The following is a 23,802-nucleotide window of genomic DNA, read 5'->3' as shown; positions in this document are numbered from 1 at the left end:
AGAGTTCTATGAGGCCATGCGCCTCATTTACCCCGAAACAGCGCCTTCGGGCACAAGGGATTCGGTTGAGGGCCCTTCGGGTTCCGCACCGGCGGCTTTGGCTCTGGCCACCAAGGTCCCCTCCGGATCCGCTCGCGGATCTGCACCGCTCGCACCACTCGCACCACTGAGACCTTCCCCTGCGTGATTGTCGACACTCCCAACGTCGGTACTGCCCACTATCGACGTCGACCTGATCCTTATCCCGACAACTGTGAGTCGGAGTGGTGTCTGCTGACGCCGTCTCTGTGTTCCATGGGGCCTACTCACTCCAGGTTGGATTTGGACCCTTTTTCCTATGGGTACGAATTTGGGAAGGATTGGAGGGTTCCCTGGACCCTTATGAATACCAGGATGACCCATCTTTGGACTGGGGACAGAAATTGAGCGACGCCACTGGACTGGACACTTCTCCAGATGCTGGCATGCTGTCTCCTCCTACCGTGGCTCCAGTGGAGGGAGCGACTTATGCTATGGTGGTCAGTAGGGCAGCTGAGGTCCTTGGCCTTGAGCTACCTACTGTAGAGGTCAGGTTCAACCTCCTGACAGAGATGCTTCAACCAGGGGCTTCCACATCTGAGCCCCTTTTACTTTTCAATGAAGCCCTCACCAATGTCCTTTTGGGTACTTGGTCCAAACCCAACACAGGGGCTCCTGTGAATAGGACTATTGCACGCCGCCATCGGGCCGACCCCAAACTACCCTAAATTCCAGTCCCAACACGCCACGCCTGAGAGTCTTGTCATCTAGGCTTCCTCTTCCTCAGGAGTATTCCCCTCCGCACCCCCAGATAGGGAATCAAAAAGGCTGGAACAATTTGGGAAGAAGTTGTTTTCTTCCTCCAGTCTTGTGCTGCAGTCTGTGAACACTGCATGCCTTTTGGGCCGCTACACCCACTCTTTTTGGGATACGGTTATGCAACTTCTGCTGCAGATACCGGAGGAGGCCCGTGCTATTGTCTCCCAAGCTATCAACGATGGGAGAGATGCAGCGAAGTTCACGATCCGATGTGGGCTGGACACGACCCACTCTCTGGGCAGATCGGTTGCTACAACAGTGGCCTTGAGACACCACGCCTGGTTGCGTACTTCTGGTTTTTCGAGGAATGTCCAACATTCTCTCATGGACATGCCCTTTGATGGCTCCTGTCTCTTTGGAGACAAAGTGGACTCAGCCTTGGAGAGATTCAAAGATTCCCAGGCTACGGCTCGGTCCCTTGGCCTTTCCGCTGCCCCTCGCCCCCAGCAATCCACTTTTCATCCCTTTCGTTGCCACGGAAGGGGCTCCCTGTCGCATCCCCCACCCAGCCACCATGCCACCCATGCTGTTCAGCCACTGTGTGGCAAAGGACATGGAATCCTACGTGGGACAGAGTACCAGAGGTCTGCCCAGTCCACCTCTGCCCTCGCTGCAGCCTCCAAACCCTCCTAGTCCGTCCCCTAACTCCCATCCAGTTGGCGGCAGGATTCGCTATCACCTGCCCCACTGGGAATCCGTCACTACGGACAGGTGGGTTTTTCAGATCATTCGAAAGGGCTACTGCCTCCCTTTTTAATCTGCCCCTCCGGCCATGCCTCCATCACTCAGCCAACTCCCGGAGGATCATTTGGCACTTCTCAGCCAGGAAGTCGAGGCTGTCTTGGCCAAGGGAGCTATAGAGAAGGTACCTGTGCCAGAAGTAGGTTGTGGTTGTTATTCCAGCTACTTTCTGGTGCAGAAAAAGGACAAAGGCCTACGTCCTATTCTAGACCTTCAGGACCTCAACTACTTCCTCAAGAAGGAGAAATTAAAAATGCTCACCCTGGCTCAGGTTCTGTCTGCCTTAGACCCAGGAGACTGGATGGTAGCGTTGGACTTCCAGGACGCTTATTTCCACATCCCCATCCTGCCTGACCACAGACGTTACATATGATTTGTGGTAGGTCACAAGCACTATCAGTTTACCGTGCTCCCCTTCAGCCTTACCAGTACCCCTCGGGCGTTCACGAAAGTGATGTTGGTGGTTTCAGCTCATCTGCGCAGGTTAGGGGTATCAGTCTACCCCTACCTCGATGACTGGCTGTTAAAGGCGGACTCACCCCAGAAAGTTGTCTCCCATCTTCAGACTACGGGAAGCCTCCTGCACATGCTGGCGTTCACTATAAACATGCCGAAGTCACACCTGACTCCCTCTCTGATGCTTCCTTTCATCGGAGCTGTTCTGGACACAGTGCAGTTTCAGGCTAATCCTCCCGAAAAGCGAGTCCAAGATATTTGGGCTATGATGCCAATCTTTCAGATGTCTTGGTTTTTGGTGAGACTGACTCTGAGGCTGCTGGGACTCATGGCCTTCTGCATCCTGCTAGTGACACATGCCAGATGGCATATGCGGGCTCTGCAGTGGGATTTGAAGTTCCAGGGACCCAGCATCAGAAGAATCTCTCCGACATGGTCCAGATCTCGGAGGGGACTGCAAAAGACCTGCAGTGGTGTCTTTCGAATCTGCACTGGGTCCATGGCAGATCAATCTCACTTCTCCAACCAGATCTATCTATAGCGGCAGATGTGTTGCTCTTGAGTTGGGGCGGCCACCTGGGAGAGGCGGAGATCAGAGGCCTCTGGTATCCGGCAGAGCCTGGGGTCCATGTCAATCTTCTGGAGCTCCGGGCGATCAGGCTTGCATTGAAGGCATTTCTTCCCTCTCTCAAAGGGAAGGTAGTGCAGGTGTTCACGGACAATACTACCGCCATGTGGTACTGGAACAAAGAGGGTGGAGTGGGGTCCTGGACCCTTTGTCAGGAGGCACTACGTCTCTGGACATGGCTGGAACATCAGGGCATAAATGCCAGAGCGGACGAACTCAGCCGTCGATGCACAGCCGATTACGAATGGCGTCTCCATTAGGAGGTGGCACAAGGTCTTTTTCAGCAGTGGGGTGAGCCTTGGTTAGATCTCTTCTCCTCCGCAGAGAACGCTCAATGTCAGCTGCTTTGCGCGTTGGAGTTTACAAGGTGGCACTCAAGACACTTTTCATCTTGAGTGGAATCCTGACCTCATTTATGCCTTTCCGCCTATACCACTTTTGCCCAGAGTTGTCAAGAAGATCATGAACAACCGGGCCCAAGTCATCTTGGTGGCTCCAGACCGGGCACAGAGAGTATGGTATCCAGAGTATGATTATCGATCCTCCACTCAGACTGCCTCTTCGGGCGGATCTTCTGTCGCAGCAGCAGGGGACAGTTCTTCACCCGAACCTGTCCAATCTCCGCCTTCATGCGTGGAGATTAAGCGGCGCCAGTTGACGACTTTTGATCTTCCACCCTAAGTCTGTGATGTTATCTTGGCAGCCAGGTGTCCCTCCACCAAACGGTATACGCCTGTCGTTGGCATAAATGTGTGGCATGGTGCACCAACAAATCTGTTGTTCCCCTCTCTGCCCTTCTATATGAGATTAATTTGTTAATTCTTTCTTTGGCTTAGCAGGGCTCTGCTTTGGGCACCCTTAAAGTGTATTTATCTGCCATTTCGGCCTTTCTTAGATTACCTGATCAGCCCTCACTCTTTAAATCTCCTATTGTGAGTAGATTCCTAAAAGGTCTCACCCATTTATTTCCTCCAACTCCATTTATCATGCCACAATGGGACCTCAATTGTATCCTTACTTATTTAATGTGTACTCCCATTGAGCCAATGCACAATTGTCCCTTACGGCTCCTCCGCTTAAAAACTGTCTTTCTTGTTGCCATCACTTCTGCTCACAGGGTGAGTGAGCTTCAGGCCCTTTCGTCCAAACCTCAATTCTTGTCTGTGCACCCTGACAAAGTGGTGTTGAGCACTAAGGCTTCCTTCCTTGCCAAGGTGGTTATGCCTTTTCATGTAGGCCAGTCCATCACCCTGCCTACTTTTTACACACCTCCACATCCTTAACATGAGGAGGAGATACTCCACCGTCTGGACCCAAAAAGAGTGTTGACGTTCTATCTTAATCGTACTAAAGATTTCCAGGTGGACGATCAACTGTTTGTTGGGTATGTGGGTGCGAAGAAGGGGAAGGTGGTGCAAAAACGAACCATCTTTCGATGGGTACTTCTTTGCATCAAGATGTGCTATGCTTTGGCCAAGAAGCAACCCCCTGAGGGCTTGCGTGCTCATTCCACCAGAGTGACTGCTGCTTCCATTGCGTTAGCACATGGAGTTCCTGTCCCGGATATCTGCCAGGCAGATACGTGGGCGTACCTGCACACGTTTGCTAAACATTTCTGCCTGGACAATCAGGTCCGTTGGGACGTCTACTTTAGTCATTCGGTCCTGCAGGACTTTCGAGAATGATCTTGGTTCGCAGCCCACCTCAGAGTATGGCATTGCTTGGGTATCTACTCTAAGGTCAGGAATCTGCAACTAGAAGTCTCCATCAGATGTAGAAGTTACTTACCTTCAGTAACAAAATATCTGGTAGAGACATATTCTAGTTGCAGATTTCTTACCGACCCACCCATCCTCCGCTGCGACTACGACACCAACGACGCCCACGGAGTCGACCGATGACACCTAGGCAAGGGTATTGCTCGAAGACAAATCTCCGGATCCAGTCTGACGCCTGGGGCAAATTCTAAGGTTAGGACTCTGCAACTAGAATATGTCTCTACCAGATATTTTGTTACCAAAGGTAAGTAACTTGTACAAATGGACTGAGGAGATAATTCATTTGCCTTCTTTTGACATTTGTCTACCTAGGATTCCTTAAAGAAACGGACAGTAAGAAGACCCCCAAGTGCCACGAGCATCACACCTTCTAAATATGAAGCCCAATTAAAAATGAATTCGGAGGTTCCAGTTGCAATTGTTCAGGATCGTGTTGAAAGCTCTAGCCATAGTGGCAGCTCCTCAAATACTGCCTTCAACCTCGGCAAGGATTTTGCTGCTAGAGTCCTGGCAGAATCTCTACCGAACAGTGCCTCAGAGAAAATGCGAAGAGTTTCGCTGGGGAGAGAGGATCCACTTCTGAGAAAAACGTCTGAAAGGGATAGAAGTGGTACAGATGATTGCTTCAAGAAAAATCTTGATCAGACAGAGGTCAATGAGGGAAGTTTCAAATATAATTATTCTCTTGAAAGTGCTGGAGATGGACAGGAGAAAAGAGCAAGGGGAAGCAAAAGAAATGAAAGGTGAGTCTATTGTGTAGAACATTGGTTGAACCTGTAAAGCCGCCTACATGCACATAAAATAAAGAATGTCCTTTTGCGAAATCGTTGAGAATGACCTACTAATATTACATGTTCTAGGTTTTAGAAGGTGCTCTTTATACATTAATTTCCTCTGGAAACGTGCTCTGTAAAACTACAAAATATTAAAATATTATTAATGTAGATTAAGTACTACTCAGTCACCAAGGCACGTCTCTTTTTTGTTTTTGACAATCTTATTATTATGGCCAAGTTCCGTAGTCGTTCTCAGCCTCCAAAAGTGATGTGTGCTCTGCACGATCACTTATTGGTGTGCCACTGGGTTAGATCCAGACTTATTCCGAATAGTCCCAAAAACCAAAGGATGCAGCATAGAATAATTTATGCTTGGATGATGATGTTTCCACATGGCATCTGGAACAAATGTTTGGTGTGTGGAACAGAAGTCATTTGTAAGTGCTCATGGATGACGGCCAGATATGGAAAACCATCTTCGCCACCATCTTGCAGTGCCTATGTTTGATGGCTGGGCTGAGCCAGGGGTCGGAGCTCTCCATTGCTGAGTGGAGACACCGAGAAGGAAGATGCGGCATGACAACTCCGTGGGGGCTTGTTTATCATGCCTCATACACATGAAGCGCCCGGCTACAATGGCTAAAATTAAAAACTCGTTATAACTGCCATTAGGGCATGAAACGCTAATACACCGAGACCTGGTAGGAGGGATATTTAATCCCCTTTGTTTTCCTCTCTCTTTGGAATGGACGCGTGGGGAGCGGATTGTGAACAGGGAGCAGGGAGCAGGTGAGGAATGTAGACTGTGGGATCATTAAGAGCGGCTGGCTCAATATCTTGTCTGCAGCCCCCGCAACGGTGACTGAAACCAGAAAATAAAGGAGAAGCACCCAGTAGCTGTGACTGCTGTTGGAGTTATTATTGCTTGATCGGGTGAGTGAAGTGTGGCCCCCTTTTCTTTTCTCGACTCCCTGTTTTATCACCTTTTTCCATCCACATATGAAACCAACAACGCGGCGCAATTACCCATGTGGGAACAAGCTCCATACAGACTCTAAAAAGCTAGTAGGCTTATCTGGCAGTGAGGAAGTGAATTTTAGGCTGGTGACCACAAACTAAAATCGAAAAGACTTCTCATGCACTATGCAGAGATGTTGAGTCAGGAAAGTTTTCTGAATACCAGTCCTGCTGCAGACCTGATAGATCATCACATCCTATCGCCTACATTACTGATAACTCAGAAAGGAGGAAGCTGATGAGCTTAAAGTTCAGGGTGAGAAGCAGCCCAGAGAAAGGCAGGAAAGCCAGGCATATCTCCATTCACTAAATACTCAGATATGATGACCATTAATAAAGACAGAGACAAAGACAAATGCAAAGACTCTGGTACTGCTCAAGCCTCCTGTTATATTTATTGCGGGTGCTTTGGTGTTGAATTGGCTGCATGTTAACATTCCATTAGAATTGGAATGTGGTACTGCGATCGTTCTTATCAAGTCAGTTGAAGTATGGCTGGCTGAAGGTAGTAACGCGCTTGTTCCAACAGGAATAAAACTTCAATTTATACATTTATCACAAGCTCTGGTGTGTGGCTCCCTTACTTCATCTCCTATAACTATCACAGCTTCATTTACAAGCTCCAGCACCACAGATGACTCAGTACTCCTCAGAAGGCAGGACATCGGCCTATCCCGTCTACCCTGACTACCTCTGCTAACTTAATGCCCTGTTCGGATTAATGGATTTAGCCCTGCCTCGGATCCACACAAGTTTAATAGAGCCTGCCAAAGACTCCTCTCCTGCTCCCCAGTTTTCCACCCAACTGTTGGAGATAATTCTACGGAAGATCAGAGTGCTCAAGACTTCGTACGAGCTGAAGTGGGCAAATATAAAAGATCAACTGGCTGGGATTGAAGCTAAACTTTTGCTTATCACAGTTCGGCTTGAAGAAGTAAAGCAGATAATATCTGATCTCATAGATCAACAGGGTCAGTTTATGAAAAATACAGAATACTTTCAAAAGAATAATATGCTTTGAAGGAAAAGCAAAAAGAAGAGGATAATCACTTGTGCCACTCCATTTTATGTTTCATGGAAGGGCTGGAAAATATTGAAGACCTGGAAGGAGCTGCCCCGCTGATTGAGAAATTGTTTGAACATATATTTTGCCTTGACTTTGCAATGGACCTCACAAATATGAGTTGTGTTCCCGGACAGATTCGGAATACACAGTCAAAGTATCTTCGAACAGTCTTGGTGAACTTTTTGGATTTTCGTATAAAAGAACAGATTTTATTTAAAGCCAGGCAACAGAACTCCTTTGGTGCACCAGAAGTGTTCTCTTTTCATGTTTTTCCAGATATGATAGCAGCAGCTTTTAAGATTCACTGAGATTTTAGAAACCTGTTAGATCCATTTAAGTCAGTAGGCGTACAGGCCCAACTTGTGCAGCAGTCTAAGATGAAAGTCTTGACCCAAGGGCAACTTTGAGATTTTCTTCTCAGAAGAGCACCCACAAGCATTCTAGAAATCGATTGAGAGTTTTGAGAGCTTGAAGGAACCTCTAGAAATGGTTAACTAATTATCTCTAACTTGACTGTTAGAAGATTTGAATGACTAGATGGTTGTTGAAAATAGAAAGCGCCAGATACAAGGACCTGTCAACAATGCTAGATATTTACAGCAGATGGTTTCAAAGCCAGGGAGGGCATTATGCTAAGTTCACAATAATGGTTGGGTAGCCCCTGCCCTTTTGAGAGGCCCAGGGTGCAGTGCCAAGGCATCTGCTAAAACAGAGAACCACCTCTACCCCCAGGGAGAAAGGCAGGCATCACGCCTCAGGTGTTTTTAAAGGTCAGGGTGTGCCGGGGTTCAATGGGATGGGCAGGACAGTTGGGAGGGGAACACCTTAAGGAGATGACATGGAGACATTTTTCAGAGTATGAAGATACATAGAGGGCCAAAGACACAGAAGGTCCCTTTAGCACACACAGATAAGAACCAAGATAGATATCAAGTAGTCAAATGTTTGCCGCATTTAAGCACTGAAGCACTTTGCAAGCTCGTTTGCACTTTTTCCCACTTTTTGCACTTTTTCCCACTTTTTGCACTTTTACACATTGCACATTTTTCACACCATTATCAGGGATTATTGATCAGAGGTAATTGCGCTTTTAGGATTATGATTGGCCCTATGCACTGTGCACTTTTTAATACCCTGATTATATATCAGTTGGAATGGGGTGAAAAAAGATAAAGGTTCTTTCACTTAACACATATGGACTAACTAACAAGAATAAGTTGGCAGTAGAGAGTCAGATATTGGAGCACCCCGTGGTTATAATTTTTATACAAGAAACTCATATTCTGAGAATGAAATTGTCAAATTTTAGTATGTTCTCCAAGTGGTCTGGATTTGTGTGTCACTCTCTCTCCAATTCCGCTTAGAGGTGTGAATATCTATGCTGATATGCATTTACAGTTAGAGATTCTCGCCACACAAGGTGATAAAGATGGTAGATGAACCTGGGTTAATGGCTCAGTTGCATGCTTTAGTTGTACATTGACAACAGTCTACGCACCTATTTTAGATTGTCCAGAACCATTGGTGGAGCTGTTTCCATCACTCATGGTTCTTCCGGGTCCAGTTATCTTAGGTGGCAACTTTAATGTCCATTACAATCCAGGTTTAGACTCCACAGCAAAGAATCGTAGGCAAAGTAAAATGAGAACTGTAGAGGTCTAATCAGAGTGTAAGAAAAGCCTGATTTTGCTTGATCCCTGGAGGGCGAAATTCCCCAAGCAGCATAATTACAACTGTTTTTCAGCTAGATATGGATTTGCAGCTAGACTGGATCTTTTCTTAATTTGTGAGAACCTGGTGCTTCAGAAATAGATGTAATCCCGGTGGTTTTTCAGACCTAGTGATGCTAGGTATGCATATAACTAACATTGAACAGCCTTCTCTTTTTCATAGGTGGGTCTTCCCTAAGTGATTACTTGAGGATGAGAAATTGGTGAAAGAAATGGGGAGTGAAATCTCAGTTTTTTCGGTCAAATACAAAATTGCCAACCTGGAAGTGGTCTGGGATGCCTTTAAGGCAACTCTAAGGGTGATTATTACATCTAAATATATTGTTAGGCAGGAGGATTTAAGAGTAGAAAGACAAAGCTTGGTGGATCGCCTAAGATACGCTCAAAAGACTTTAATTCATAGTAAAAATAGTCATACTTGTCATCTATATGAGCAGGCTGAGGATTTTTACTGTAAAGTGAATAATACAAATAATAGAGCATGTTAGCAACAAGTGTATGAAGAGTAAATATGTGGGGCATTTTTTAGCATGACAGGCCTGGGATAAAGATTCTAGAAACATAATCAAAGTGTTAATTGATATGGAGACTAATACACGCTTTGTTGATTCTAAGGGAATTCAAAATAAAGTGTTTCTGTGTTATAGACGCATATAAGATCACGCAAAACTTCAGATTTGGATAGGATGCAAGCCTTTTTTTAAAAGAATATTTCCATACCCGCTTTAGATTAAGAAGGCAGACGTTCTATCGTATCCCCAATAGAAGAATTGGATAATGTGGTTAAATCTTTAGCAAATGGCAAAGCATGTAGTGAAGACAGATTACCTGCTGAGGTTTTTAAGAAACTTGCCAAGATCTTGAATCCATAGATTGTATTATTAGTGAATCATATTTTACGAGGTTGGGGTTATTCCTAAACCTTTTAATATGGCAGTGTTGAGCTTTTTTAAAAACAAATAAAGACCCAGAAAATTTGAACTCACAGGTCAATCAGCCTACTCAACTCAGATTACCAAATCAACAGGAAGTTCACTCTATTTTAAACCCAATTGCACACCAGTTGATAAATAGAGAGCAAAGTTAATTTATCACAGGCGGGCAGTTATCAACAAATACACATTTTTTTAATTGAGGCTCTTGACTTTTTTTTTTATACCAAACAGATTCCACCTTACTTTTTGTTCTCAATGCTGAACTGTCTGCTGAGAAAGTCTCTTCTACATTTTGGCAAAGTTTCAGCTTCCAACACAGTTTATTACCACAGTGAGCCATTTTTATGAAGGTGCATGTGCACAACTTATTGTAAATTCTGTGGAAGCTGATATCTGTAAAGTGATATGAGCGGCACAACAAGGATGCCCACTCCCTTCAATTTTATTTCAGTTTTTTTATAGAACCATTGGAAAAGCAATTAGAGTAGACAATCAGTTCAAAACTCCTTTTAATTGAATCCCTAAAATTAAGCTGTACACTGATGATATGTTAATTTTAGGTCCCAGGGTGGAAGTTCAGTCCTGGGTCTTTGAGTTGTTTGCCCAGTTTCAGGAATTAGGTGGGTATAAGATTAATAAAGGGAAAACTGAGATTTTATTATGCAATTGCACTCTAGAAACATTAATGTCAGAGCTACTACCATTAATTATCCCAAATCCTAAGCCCTTTTTAGTGATTGTTACAGTGGTCAATATGGAGGATTTATACAATTTGAATTTTACTGCTTTGGTTCATCATATTAAATCCCTATACTCTGAATGGAGCCATCTTCCCCTCTCTGTTATGGGTAGGATTGCTTTAAAAACAATATTGTTAATCCTGTTATTTAACTTCTTATTCTCGTTCTTAACCTGTTTTTTACACAATACATTTCTCAAGCAGATGGAGGGTCTAATTTCCACTTTTATCTGGAATAATAAATTCCTGCAGTTGGCTCGTGATATAAGTGCTAATCGAAGAGGGAGGGCTTGGGCTTCCTGACTTAAAGCTCATTATAATTAAAAGCATGGGTCAGGTCTGCCTCCCATTGCACTCGCAAGGGGTCTAGAGAAACGTGTAGATGGGTAGGTAACCCTTTATAGAGCCATTTAATTAACTATATACCAGAACCCATTTCTTAGATGGCTTGGATCAGTGTATGTGGTTCAGGTTCAGACCCCGAAGGCGACCTGTGTATACGGACATAACGTATTATATTAGCATGCGTTAGAAAAAGGGAATTAGAGAGCCACAAAGTTGTGTGAAGTCCTGATGGATCATCAATACCCCCTCTGTAAATAGATCATCTATCGTCGTGATGCACTTATCCCCCCACAGTCTCAATTTGATGGACGTGAGCGTGCCCACTGGTGTAGGCAGGCCCCTCAACAGTATGTCAGGGGAGAATTGCGAGGGTGAGTTTGCATAACGGAGAATATTTCTCCAATATGTGATAGCATTTTTAAGCAGATGTAGGAGATGACAACAGTTTATGTAATGTGCTCAAACTCAACTTTCAGGGAGTATAGCCAACTTTGTGTAAGTGAATCCCTGCTAGCCAGTAGGATAGCCATTGGCAGGCACTATACTCGAATGGTACAACACTCCCATCTATCAGAACATTGCCCATTTCCTTTAAATAATGCTGCTATGGGTTCACATAAGAGGGATGGACCACCTTTCCTCAAATCCAAATACTGAAAGAAGAAATTGGTTAACCCAACCAACAGTGAGACATAACGATTTAATTTTCACGAATGAATCAATCAGTATTCAGAGTTCTTGAAATAAGTCCAATAGTTTTTATTATATGCTTCAAAAACATTGTTTTATGAGACCTAAATAGGGTTTTGAATGAAACAGCCTCAAGTGAAGCAGTTGACACATGTTTTGCCCCTTAAACGGTTTGTGCACCTGGGGCTTCTTCAAGGCTGAAATCGTATAAGCAATAGGTTAACCAAGAGCTGGATCTTAAAGAATATGACCATCACCCAAGAAGTTTAAACCGTGTAAAAATGTGAAAAACTACTAGGAATTTGTGCACATTAAATGAGTAGTGGACATAAAGACACACCTCCTAAGTAGCATGATTAAGAGAAAAAACAATGGGAACAGCAAAAGGAGTCCCAAAGAATAATTCAAAATTCACGGATTGGCTGAAAGAGGGATACTAAGAATAATTATAAACAGAGATATCTTATTGTGATAAATTAAATACCCAAGGAAGCACCCCACTGTGCAGAAGATTGTGATAAAAAGATTTGTGATAAATGAATCAACAAGTCAAAGAACTATTTAAAGAGGAACCTCAATTCCACACATATACCTCCAGTATCATACCTCATGATATACATTATAATGTAATTCATTTCTGATTTGCACAGGGTATATGGAAGACTGGTCAAAGTTGCATCTGTACTAGCAAACAAATATGGTGGTATAACATTAAGGTTCAACTTACTTATCCAACATAACAACCAATGAAAAAGGAAAAGCTAATTTCAGTAAACAAAAGTTACCAAATTTGTTAATAATCTAACCGTGTAGCTCAACAAAGAGTCAGTTCCGAGTACAACCACATGGTACCAAACTTCTGGCACCACGAATAAAGGGAATCCTTGGTGACCAGTAGGGTATTTTTATTTAGACCTCAGTAGGATCTATCCTCCCGTCAGCTGGTTGAGCCCACCCTGGCCTCTAGGAACTAGGGAGGACCCAGTGATGAAGCATGCCAATGCTAGAGTGGGTGAAGGTCACTAAAAAAGAAAGAACTTATTTCTTCAAGTGGAAGGGGACCACGTTGTGATGAGTGGTCATAATTGTGACTGGTGACTAGGTCCAGGATTATTTATTGTGATTGGTTATTGAATTGGGAGGGTGTATCCCTGGGTGGGGAGAAGACCCCCCCCCCCCCAGAAAAGAAGAGTTCCTTCCAGCCCTTCGGTACTTGAGAATTAACTGAGTGTGGGTGGTTTCTCAATGCTCTACGTATAAATAATTCCAATAATGTGCACATTATTGCGGCGTGCACAACCCCTGCATCTTTAGCTCTGTCTTGCAGAATAGTGAGTTGTTCACGGAAGTCAGCAATAGCAGTAGACTGCGATCTTTGTTGAGGGGCCAGCATTGACAGTGTTGTTTCAGCTTTATTTGATTAAAAATAGTATTTATTGATTTTTTTTTTTTCTTAAGTAGAAGTACAACAAAACTTCCATCACATGTACAACATTTCAAATTATAACCCGGGGAGAGCATACATGTCGCTTCACAATCAACATTTTGATGAGGGGCTGTGGTTTCATTCAAGTATGTCCACATAATACACAGTTGCTTAACCTTGCAAGCTGTTCCGCTGCATATAATTGTACACTGGTCTTTCTGTCACAGTCAGGAATCCAGGCTTGGATCAAGTTTATAGTAAGCAATCCAGGAATTCCATATTTTCTGAAATTTACACGGGCACCCCCGGCTACTATATACATTTTTCTACCACCATATAGAAGGCCATCCCTCGTTTCCACTCCCTCAGGGTTGGTACCTCAGGCGCCCCCAGTGCCTCGGCAGATCCCTTTTCGCTGTTGCCAGTCCAGGGTTACACAATACGAGTTTCTTCTGCGGTAAGTCTACATCATTAGAGATGCCCAGTAGCACATTCCTCGGGTCCTCCGGGATCTCTTCCTCATGTATTTTGCCCATTTCAGTCAGTATGGTTGTCCAGTATACACGTATCACTGGGCATCCCCAAAGGGTATGAAGGAAGCTCCCCTCCTGCAAAGAACACCGCAGGCACTGCGGGGAGGACGCCCCTCCCGTTCTTTGCAGACGCACTCTATCATAGAAAATTCTATGAAGTATATTGAACTGAATGAGGCGGATTCGGACTTTGATTGCCACTTCTCTAGGGAACATTAGTGCCGCCGTCCAGTCAGCCTCCTCCAACTCACCCACATCCCCCTCCTAATGTCGTCTGAGTTTCTGCAGGTTGTCAGGCCTATTGTTAGTGAGGGTTTTATAGATTGTGGAAACTGCTTTTTCATGTATTTCCCCCATCACTAGTCTGCTCTCGATGGGAGAGTGCTTCGGCAGCTCATTCGGTAGTGTTTCCGCTCCCCGTGTGTGCTGTAATTGTATGTATTTAAAGAATTGTGTGTCAAGGAGTTGGTATTCTTGTTGGAGCAATTGAAAGGTTCTAAGGTCACCCCCCTCCCAAGATATTCCTGTGATATCCCACTCAGTGAAGCCATGTATTTTCCTGATTTCCCTTAATTTCCTGCCCTCCCCCAACGGAGTTTCTCTTGTTATTTTATTTGCCCAACCTATCCACTCATTGGCGCTACGCCACACCTCTATTACCACTTGCATGGCCGGTAGTAGACTTCTTACTCCTGCCCCTCCATAGAGATAGTGTATATAAGAACGCTTCTCAAGTTGTGTTCTTCCAAGTGCGTAGGTGGGGTGAGTTCCCACCACACATCCCCAGTCATTAATGACCATTAGATGACTAGTCCAGTAGTATGCCCTGAGGTCCGGTAGTGCCAGTCCCCTATCGTAGCAGTTTTGCTGTAATGTTTGCAGACTTATTCTGGGATGTTTTCCCATTCCATAACATCAGAGGGAGTTCTCTTTCCACCATATTAAACAGATCATCCAATAGTTTATAATATGTATTTTTCAGGATATATAGGAACTTGGGAGGCTAATCATCTTAAACAGGGCCACTCTGCCCATAAGCGTAAGGGGGAGCGCTCTCCATCTTTTTGTATCTGCCTGGAACCCTGCTGTGATCTTGCCTATATTTTCTGCTAGGTGTCGGTCAGGGTTGCTAGTTGCATAAACCCCTAAATACTTGAAAACGTCTGTCATAACTTTTAGTTGCCCCACCAACTCACGGACCGTGATGTTATCTGCTGCAGACTGATGGGGTGAGTAAAGTATAGATTTTGTTCCCCAGTTTTTTCCCCAGTTTATGGTGTATCTTGAATATGTCCTGTATGCCTCAAAGGTCTGTAGCATGGCTGGAAGCGACCTAGCCGAGCAGGTGAGGTACAAAAGTATGTCATCAGCATATAAAGAAATCTTTTCCTCTCCCAATAGTGAACCAGTGGCTCTAAAACCTTCTATGTCAGGGTTTTTACAGACTGAACAGTCTAACAGTTCCAGCACAAGGGGCGAATAAGAGAGGGTAAAGAGGCAAGCCCTTCCTTGTGCCTCTCCCTGTTGAGAATTCATCTGATAGCTTCCCATTTACCCAAACTGCTGCGCAGGGCTCTGTGTAATCCAGGTCCAAGTCGCATTCAACGTAAGACCCCCATTATGTTAGGCCAATGAACAGTGTCAAATGCCTTTTCCGCGTCCAATGAGACAAAGACGTGCAAGTCAGGGTGGGAAGCCACCAACTCCATCCAGTTATGGAGGCAGCACAAGTTTCCTCTAGTTGAACGCCCTGGCGTAAACCCTGTTTGGTCATTGTGTACCAAGGGTGTCATTACCTTTGCGAGTCTAGTGGCAAGTATCGTGGCCAAAATTTATGTCTCCACATTAAGCAGTGATATTGGATGAAACGATCCCCAGCTTGTGGGGGCCTGCCTAGCTTTTGTATGACCATTATTGTGGCCCACCTTTGGTCTGGTGGTAGAATTTTCTGTTCTTTCGCTGCCATATATAGGTTTAGGAGCTCCGGGGCCACTAGATCTGCCTGTGCTTTAAAAAAGTCCGCTGGAAACGCGTTGGGTCTTGGTGACTACCCATTGGATAATTTAGTGATGGCATCTTTCACCTCCTCAAGGGTTAGATCCTCATCTAAAGATTTTGCATCTTCCGCCAAGAGTACCGGCATATCTATGGCATTAAGCTGTGTGTCTATCTGGGATCGAGTGATTAACAGTCGCTCGCTGTAAAGAGCAGTATAGAAGAATGCAAACTCCCTTGCCGCTCCTTCATCCGTGTCCCATGTCTACCCCTCCTCACATTCTATCCGCGCCTCCCATCATGCCTCGACTTCTCTGTAGCTTAACCATGCCAGGAATTTCCCTGCCTTATCTCCTGCTTCGTACAGTCGGTGCTGAGTGGCCAGGAAGCAGGAATTGATTTCATCAGTGGCTAACGTCTTATACTCTGCCTTCAAGGCATCCATTTGCCTTATTGTCAAGGGGGATGGGGTCACATACATTTACTGCCTCTAGGGCTGCTAATCTATCCTCTATATCTTTTTGTGCCTCGAGCTTTGACCTCTTTTTATAGGCTACCATATTCGGCGTTCTGCCTCTCATTACTGCCTTATATACTTCCCACAATGTTGCTGCCGAGATAACAGTAGTTTTTTTTTTTAAAGTACAGTTCTGTTTCAGTTCTTATTTCCCACAGGATTGAGGCATCCTGTAGCTCCCAGGCATTCAGTCTCCACCTATTCAGGCTCCTTATGTGGCGCATAGTAACCCACAGAGGGTAGTGGTCAGACAAGCCCCTTGGTAGGTATTCTACCCTTTGTATCATTCTCACTTCTCCTGCCACTGTGAAAATATAATCTAATCTGGAAAAAACTTTATGGGCGCCAGAAAAATAGGAGTAGCCTCTTACAGTGGGGTTATGGCGCCTCCATAAAACGGTCAACCCCAGTGTATCTGCTAGTTGCTGCAGTGGTGTTGTTTTAGCCGTTGCTGCGGCTGTGCCTCCTGTTGTTCTGTCCAGTACAGGTGCCAGTACGTCATTGAAGTCGCCCCCGCTAGGCAAACCCAGCATGTTCTAGCAGTATGTATATGCCGCGGGCCAGGAAGTGACAGTGGTTCGCGCGGAGGTGCGTCTCCTGCAGGAGAACTAAGTCTGGTTTCCCCACTTAATAAAGGTCGTTACTATTCCTTTCTCAACTTTATTTCCCAACCCGTTAAAATTCCATGTAAGCGCAGCTCTTGCATCTATCTCCGTATTATGTGTGATCATAGCAGCAGATGTAACCTGATTTCACATGTCCCCTCAACATCTCAGTGCATCTTATGCACAACAGTGTGACTCCCAACTTCTTGTCAAACCAGTAACAATACTGAAGAAACAATATGTACATCAACCAACTATCCCTTCCCAACCATCCATCTGCATCCCTCACACCACTCCTGCACGTGTACTGCCACATTTTCTCATGTGATGATCCCTTCGCCGGGTCAGGTTCAAGGGGTCTGTAGACCACCCAATCCCAACTATACCCTCTGTTAAACAGTTTAATTTGAACAAATACTGTCACTCCACTCAGTCCTCCCTTTCAAAACTGTCTCATAACATCGGTGTTCTTTAGCCAGTGCCCTCTGTCGTGTATTGCTTCTTGGCTCGAAAAGCATGCACCGCATTCATACGTACATGCCCTGAAGGAAAGAGAAAGGAGGAAAGGGGGGGAAAAGAGAAAGGAAAAAAAAAGGAATTGGGAAATGGTATACGGAAGGGGCGGAATGAAAGAAAAGGTGGTTTTTAGGGGAAGATTAGGCGGGACACCCACTAAGAACCAAGTGGAGGAGAAAGGGGGAGGAAGGAGCACCCGGGCAAGGCAATTTCTCCAGCCGGCCTTCTGTGTCTCAGAGCCCCGGCGGGGCACCTTCAGTAATAGAATTGGTTGCCTTCGACATCTTCTCTATTCAGAATCTCCATTTATCTCTTTAGTTGACTTTGCAGTTTTCTGTGCAGTACATGGTAGGTGCATCTCCTCTCTGGAGGGGTTCTCATCTACTTCCAAGTCTGTTTCACAGCTTCTTTCTTCCTGGATTTGAAGGGTTCGGCGGCCCTCCCAAGGACGGGCTGGCAGCCTCCCCTTAACATCAGTGTCTGCTCCTGAAGATAGATTATCTGCTATGTGCTTTCCTGAACTGAGCCCCTGGGAGCTAGCTCGGGCCCTTTTGGGATTTGTTCACCTTTTACGTATTGTGGTCCATTTCTTGGGCTTGGCTCCCAGACGTTGTCTCCATATTCCTAAGGGGGTGGTCGTGATCTGTGGCCTCTCTTCCACCCAGTTCCATGCCTCCTCCGGGGTGTCAAAAACATATGCTTTCTCTTAATGGATCACTTTGAATTTGACTGGGAATAGCAACATGTATTTGAGTTGCATTGCCTGAAGCTTAACTTTGACTGCATCAAAGGATCAGTGCTTCTTTTGTACATCACAGGAGTAATCTGGGGGGGGGGCGTGGCTAAGCCACCAAACATGGCGGGCGCGAGCTGTTGGAGCTCCACGCCACGGCTGGCCAAAACAGAGTTTAGGGGGAGACGCGGGGGTATAACACCGTCGCTGGTTGCACGGGAGCGGGGGACACGCCTGTATCGTTTGGAGCATTGTAGCTCCCCGGGCGGCCTTGGCGCTCGGACCTGCGCGGCGAGCCGTGCGCTGGAGCCGGGCCGCGGGGTGGTGCCCGGGTGAAAGAGAGGACGACTGGCACGGCCGCGACTACATCTAGGAGCTGAGACGACCTGACGCACCCACGCGGCGGCCGAACACAAGCTGAAGGGAGGCGGTTTGTAACCCACTGGAGAGCGACGCTGAGGCGGTGAGTGGGGACAGGGGGTGCTGACCGCCCCCTCCCCTCCCCCCCTTCTTCCCTCTCCAGCCCCACGCGGGGGAGACAGTGAGACCGTGAGGACTGGAGGCCCCGTTGGGCGGGGAAAAACCACTGTCTCGGCTGAGACTACGTGCCAAACCTGTGGCGACCCCCCCGGGGCCGGTGACGCCCAGACCCAGGCTGCGGCGGTGTCCCCCAGTGGCGGGGACTGGTCTTCTGGCGGCCTTACTGGCGGACTCTGGCTACGGCGCTATGACCGCGCCTGGAAACCAGACCCCGGGGAGGCGGTCGCGCGGGGAGGGGGAGCACCTGGAGCGGCGCACTGGAGCCCGGACGCTCCTCTCCCATCTACAAACCAATATATCCATGTGAAGGACGATAGACCGGGCCTGCCGGGCGGCCGCTGAGGGACCCAGGTGCTGCGGGGAAGGGGAATGCCGCGACCGCAACTGGATTGCTGCTGGCGGTGGAGGGGCGAAGCGAAAATGTAGCCCACTTGCACCCTGCGCTGCATATAAAGCTGGGTCCTGATGACACACAAAAACATCTACTTGCACTGATGTGACTCGAAAGACCCGGCCCCCCACCAGCAACAGAAACGTTTCGAACGAAGGAGAGTCCTCCCTGATAACTGGGGAACAACGCGAAGCAACTGGAGAGACATAGTTTGGGACCCCCCCTCAGACCTGCTGAGGCCGCCCGATGTAAGTGGAGCACCACGAAAATAGCGGTGAGCGGCGTAGCACTCGCAGAAAGAAAGGCTGACCAACCGGGCTGCTCGTGCTGTCGTGGGGCTGTGATCCAGTGACCCCTGACAAGCGGGCCCGACCCTCCACGCATAAACACTGGTACATAACTGAGGTGGAACAGCACTGAAGCCATGAAGCCTGTTGATGATTAAAGACAAATGAAAAGCTCCCGCGAAGCCTATACTAAGCGCAATCCTACACGAGACCAGACACGGTGGGAATGCCACACTAAAGATCTGGGAATGACCACCGACAGCTAAACCTCCCACCAAACAGTTGAAAAACACCAAAGAACAATATACCCGTCTCACACCATCTTGACGGAAACTGATACTTGTCCTGTACTGCGAGTGAAGACTAGTCAAACGGAAAGTGCTGGCCAGAAACCAAAGAGCTCTCATTAATAATCCGGACCCTGGCTGGAACTGGACGTCTCCACTCCGGAGCTGGAACTGGGAAAACGCAAGACCCCCCCAACCCAAGACAACCAAAAACTAGATGCAGTGCTTGCTGCAGTGGAACGGATTGGAGACTCACTGGAGCGTGCCCGCATGTCATTGGAAGCCAAGATAGACTGGGTGGCAAGTGATCTTATCCTTCTGCACGCGGACCACCGCAAACTAACAGACAAGACTAACGAGATCGAAGCCACAGTAAAGGAATTAACGCCTGCGACCACCCAGCTGAAAGCAGGAATAGAAGACATACAAGCTAGAGTGGCGGAACTGGAACGCCGAGCGGAAGATGCGGAAGGCCGCTCCAGAAGAAACAACATTCGCGTGGTAAACCTGCTGGAGGGCACGGAGGGCCGAAACCCGATGGCCTACTCGGAGAACTGGCTGCGCGGGCTGGTCCCAGATGATACACTTACCCCCTTTTTCTCTGTAGAACGCGCGCACCGAGTCCCGGCTCGGGCGAGACCGCCGGGAAGCGCTCCACGCCCATTCATCATTCACCTCCTCCACCATGCAGACAGAGATATAATACTGAGGACTGTAAGGGCTGCACCACCGCTCCGGATAGACGATACGCAAATACTGTTATTCCCAGATTACACCCTGGCGGTGCAAAGAGACCGTGCCTCCTACCTCCTGCTGAAGCGTAAGCTACGGTCATTGGGCCTAACCTACTCTCTGCTGTTCCTGGCCAAATTGCGAGTAGTGATGGAAGACAAAACGCACTTCTTCCCCGTGCCGGAGGTGACCTGGGAGTGGCTCGAATCGTCAGGGCTATCCACTGTAGATGCCCCGGAGCGTGCTGAACAGATGCCCCGGACCAAGCGCAGCCGAAGCAGACGGGATCGGAAAAGAAACACAACCCACACAGGGCCAACAAAATGTGCACCGGACCTGGAACAACTAATCCAGGAGAGAAGAGAGGCGATCCACACTGCGGCGGCGATGGGTATGTCTCCCCCGGGCTCGAGATCTGACACCGAAATCTCGCAACAGATCAGCGACCGTCCCCCCACACCGGATCGCCTATCAGAATTGGGCCTTACGAGGGGCTACCTGCGACACCAGCCACTGCAGACGAAATTTTCTAAAAAGTCTCTTAAACAAAGCAAAGAGTTAAAACACCGCAAGAAAAATCCAACTAGAGACGTCCACATAAATTATCTTAAAAAACGAGCAAACAACAAAATAACAAAGAAATACCCACGCCGGCCACGTGGGAGCTGCGATCACGTATATAGAAGCAGTGCAGGACATTGCATGATGCGTTCGCCCCTTTCCTTCTTTTTTCTTCTGATGAGCAAACGCGGCTGAGGCCCCCGTGCTCCCACCTATTATCTTAATTATCTGTCACAGCCGGACAAAAAGGCTCTAGGCTACACCATTTCCCGCTACATTTGGTCTACCCCCATACTCCTATCAGTGGAGCCACATAATGTACAGACACCCAACTGCAAGTTATTATTATTCTTGTTGTAGTGTTTGGGCGGTGACCCGTTGTCTAACTGCTCTGATGGTATTGATTGTGTTTTGTTTTTGCCGATGGTCATGCAATATCCCCAGAGTCTTAGCTGGAAAGGTAAGGATAAGGAAATAACGCAGTGCAGGGTGCGCAGGAGGGTAAAGGAGAGGGAAAAAGTCCCAATGCCCATGATATAGCTACATACACAACAATCACCTGGAACGTAAGGGGCATACATACCCCCAAGTGACGCTATGCTATCTACTCCTACCTTAAAAGACACTCAGTTCAACTGGCGCTTTTACAAGAAACACATCTATCAACTCATGAGATCCCCCGGCTACGCCAGCGTTGGAGAGGGCAACTATACGCAACAGGTCACTCGGCCTATGCCAGAGGCGCGCTTATCTGGATTAGGGCAGGCACTCCCTTCACGGCTGAAGAACAGATTATAGATCCGCAGGGTAGATTCGTACTCGTTAAAGGAAAACTGGCGGGTCACACAATTGTATTGGGCTCTATATATGCCCCAAACACAGACCAAACTACCTTCCTACATAGTCTATCACACCACTTAGCAAACTGGAGTACAATACCGTGGCTACTGGGGGGAGACTTTACTAGCGTACTAGACGTCGAACTAGATCGTTCCTTCCCACTGCTGCCCACATCCCCAGTGGTAACTGCCTCACGCGGTCTGACAGACTGGACACAGTGGTGGCAGCTGGTGGATGTGTGGCGGCAGAGACACAGAGAGGAAAGAGTCTACTCCTTCTACTCCGCCCCACACTCCTTACACGTACGCCTAGATAATATATTTTGCACTGCGAACCTTGCTCCGGTGGTGGTGAGCTCGGAATACATGGGTCGCACACATTCAGACCATAACCCTCTGATAGCACGAATGCGCTGGGGATCCCCTCGTGCGCCCATTCCCACGTGGAAGTTGAGAACGGAGCTCCTAGAGGACACTGATTTTAGAGCATCATTAAGTGCCGCAATTCTGGAATATTTTGAGCAGAACGAAGGCACGGCCAGCTCGAGGTTGATCGAATGGGATGCATTCAAGACCTTTACTCGAGGGCACTGTCTGGGAGCCCAGTGTAACATGCGACGTTCTATCGAACGCGACCTGACCCGAATAGAACGGACTTTACCGCAGTTAGAAGACAAAACTACTAATAACCAAACTGAAAAAGCAAGACTAGCAATAATACGTGCAGAACATCAGACACTACTAGAACGTCTGAGATGTCTTAACTACACTGCGCACTCCGTGAGAACTCATGCATCAGCAGATAAAGCAGGTAAATTACTGGCTTGGCTGATACGTCGTGATTGTGAGCGAATTTCCATTATCGGTTTCCTCTCACAAACAGGGGAGTTAGTATACACGCCCATGGAGATACAGGCCGAATTTACAAGACACTATGAGACACTTTACACCTCAAGGACAACCACTGGAGGAGACCCCAGTGCTGAACTCCTTGACAGGGTGACACTTCCACACTTAGAAAATGACCAGATTGAGGCACCCCTCGACCTTGAGGAGATTAAAGCCAGTATTCGAGAACTTGCGTCCGGCAGGATGCCGGGCCCAGACGGGTTACCGGTCGACTTTTACAAAGCCTTCGTGCTACAGTTGGCACCTAAGCTACTTCAGATATATGAGAACGCTGAACAGGAGGGCCACTTGTCAATCACACAAAGGGAGGCACTACTGATATCCCTTCCCAATCCTGGAAGAGACCCAACAGACATGGGGTCATACAGACCGCTGGCAATTTTAAACACCGATTATAAAATATTAGCCAAAACCCTGGCGACAAGGCTAGCGCCTAACGTGTCAGAACTAATACACCCCAACCAAAACGGGTTTGTACCAGCTATAGACACTTCTCATAATATCAGAAGACTATTCCGGGTTATGCAATATGCGAGACGTGATTGGCCGCGGGCGGGCTGCCTCGTCCTTGATCTAGAGAAGGCCTTTGACTCTCTGGAATGGCCATTCCTGTTCAGGGTTCTGCAACAATACGGCTTGGGACCATCCTACATTCGTTTAGTTAAACTATTATACACCAGACCAACGGTAAGGGTGGGACTGGGATCCGAGCTATCGGGACCAATCCGAGTGTGTAGAGGTACGATACAGGACTGCCCCCATCACCATTATTATTCTCACTTGCAATGGAGCCCCTGGCGGCGGCCCTGTGCAAGGAGGGAGACAATTGGGGAATCCCTCTGGGAGACGGCTTACACATAGTGTCACTGTACGCTGATGACCTCTTGCTATATTTCAGAGATATTACACCGATCCCACATAGAGCCAGTTCGCTCCTACTTCGCATCAATATCAGGCTTGAAGGTCAACTGGTCGAAATCATGCCTCTTTCCATTCGACCCGGGCTTGCCGGACCCGAGACTTGTGCTGGCCGGAAATCTGTCCCATGGCAACCAAATACATTCAAATATCTGGGCGTCCGAGTCTACCATAACGAGGAAGACATATTTGAGGGCAACCTTGTAAGGGCGGCAACCTCGGTTAGGTCCCAAATGGTGTTCTGGAGGACATTGCCACTATCCATTGCAGACAGG

At 47.2% G+C, this 23,802-nt stretch overlaps 1 protein-coding gene across 2 annotated transcripts in view; it reads left to right on the top strand.

The window, feature by feature from the left end:
- The window catches only part of MINDY4 (MINDY lysine 48 deubiquitinase 4), a 680,820-nt gene that overhangs the window by 143,190 nt on the left and 513,828 nt on the right, over positions 1-23,802 (top strand). For both annotated transcript variants that reach the window (XM_069211042.1, XM_069211041.1), the window contains exon 5: positions 4,753-5,183. In XM_069211042.1, coding sequence (XP_069067143.1) covers positions 4,753-5,183 — 431 coding nt within the window. The remainder of the gene's footprint in view (positions 1-4,752; positions 5,184-23,802) is intronic.

This window comes from Pleurodeles waltl, chromosome 10 (genome assembly GCF_031143425.1).
Source record: "Pleurodeles waltl isolate 20211129_DDA chromosome 10, aPleWal1.hap1.20221129, whole genome shotgun sequence".
NCBI lineage: Eukaryota > Metazoa > Chordata > Amphibia > Caudata > Salamandridae > Pleurodeles > Pleurodeles waltl.
This window is presented reverse-complemented; position numbering and strand designations above follow the sequence as displayed.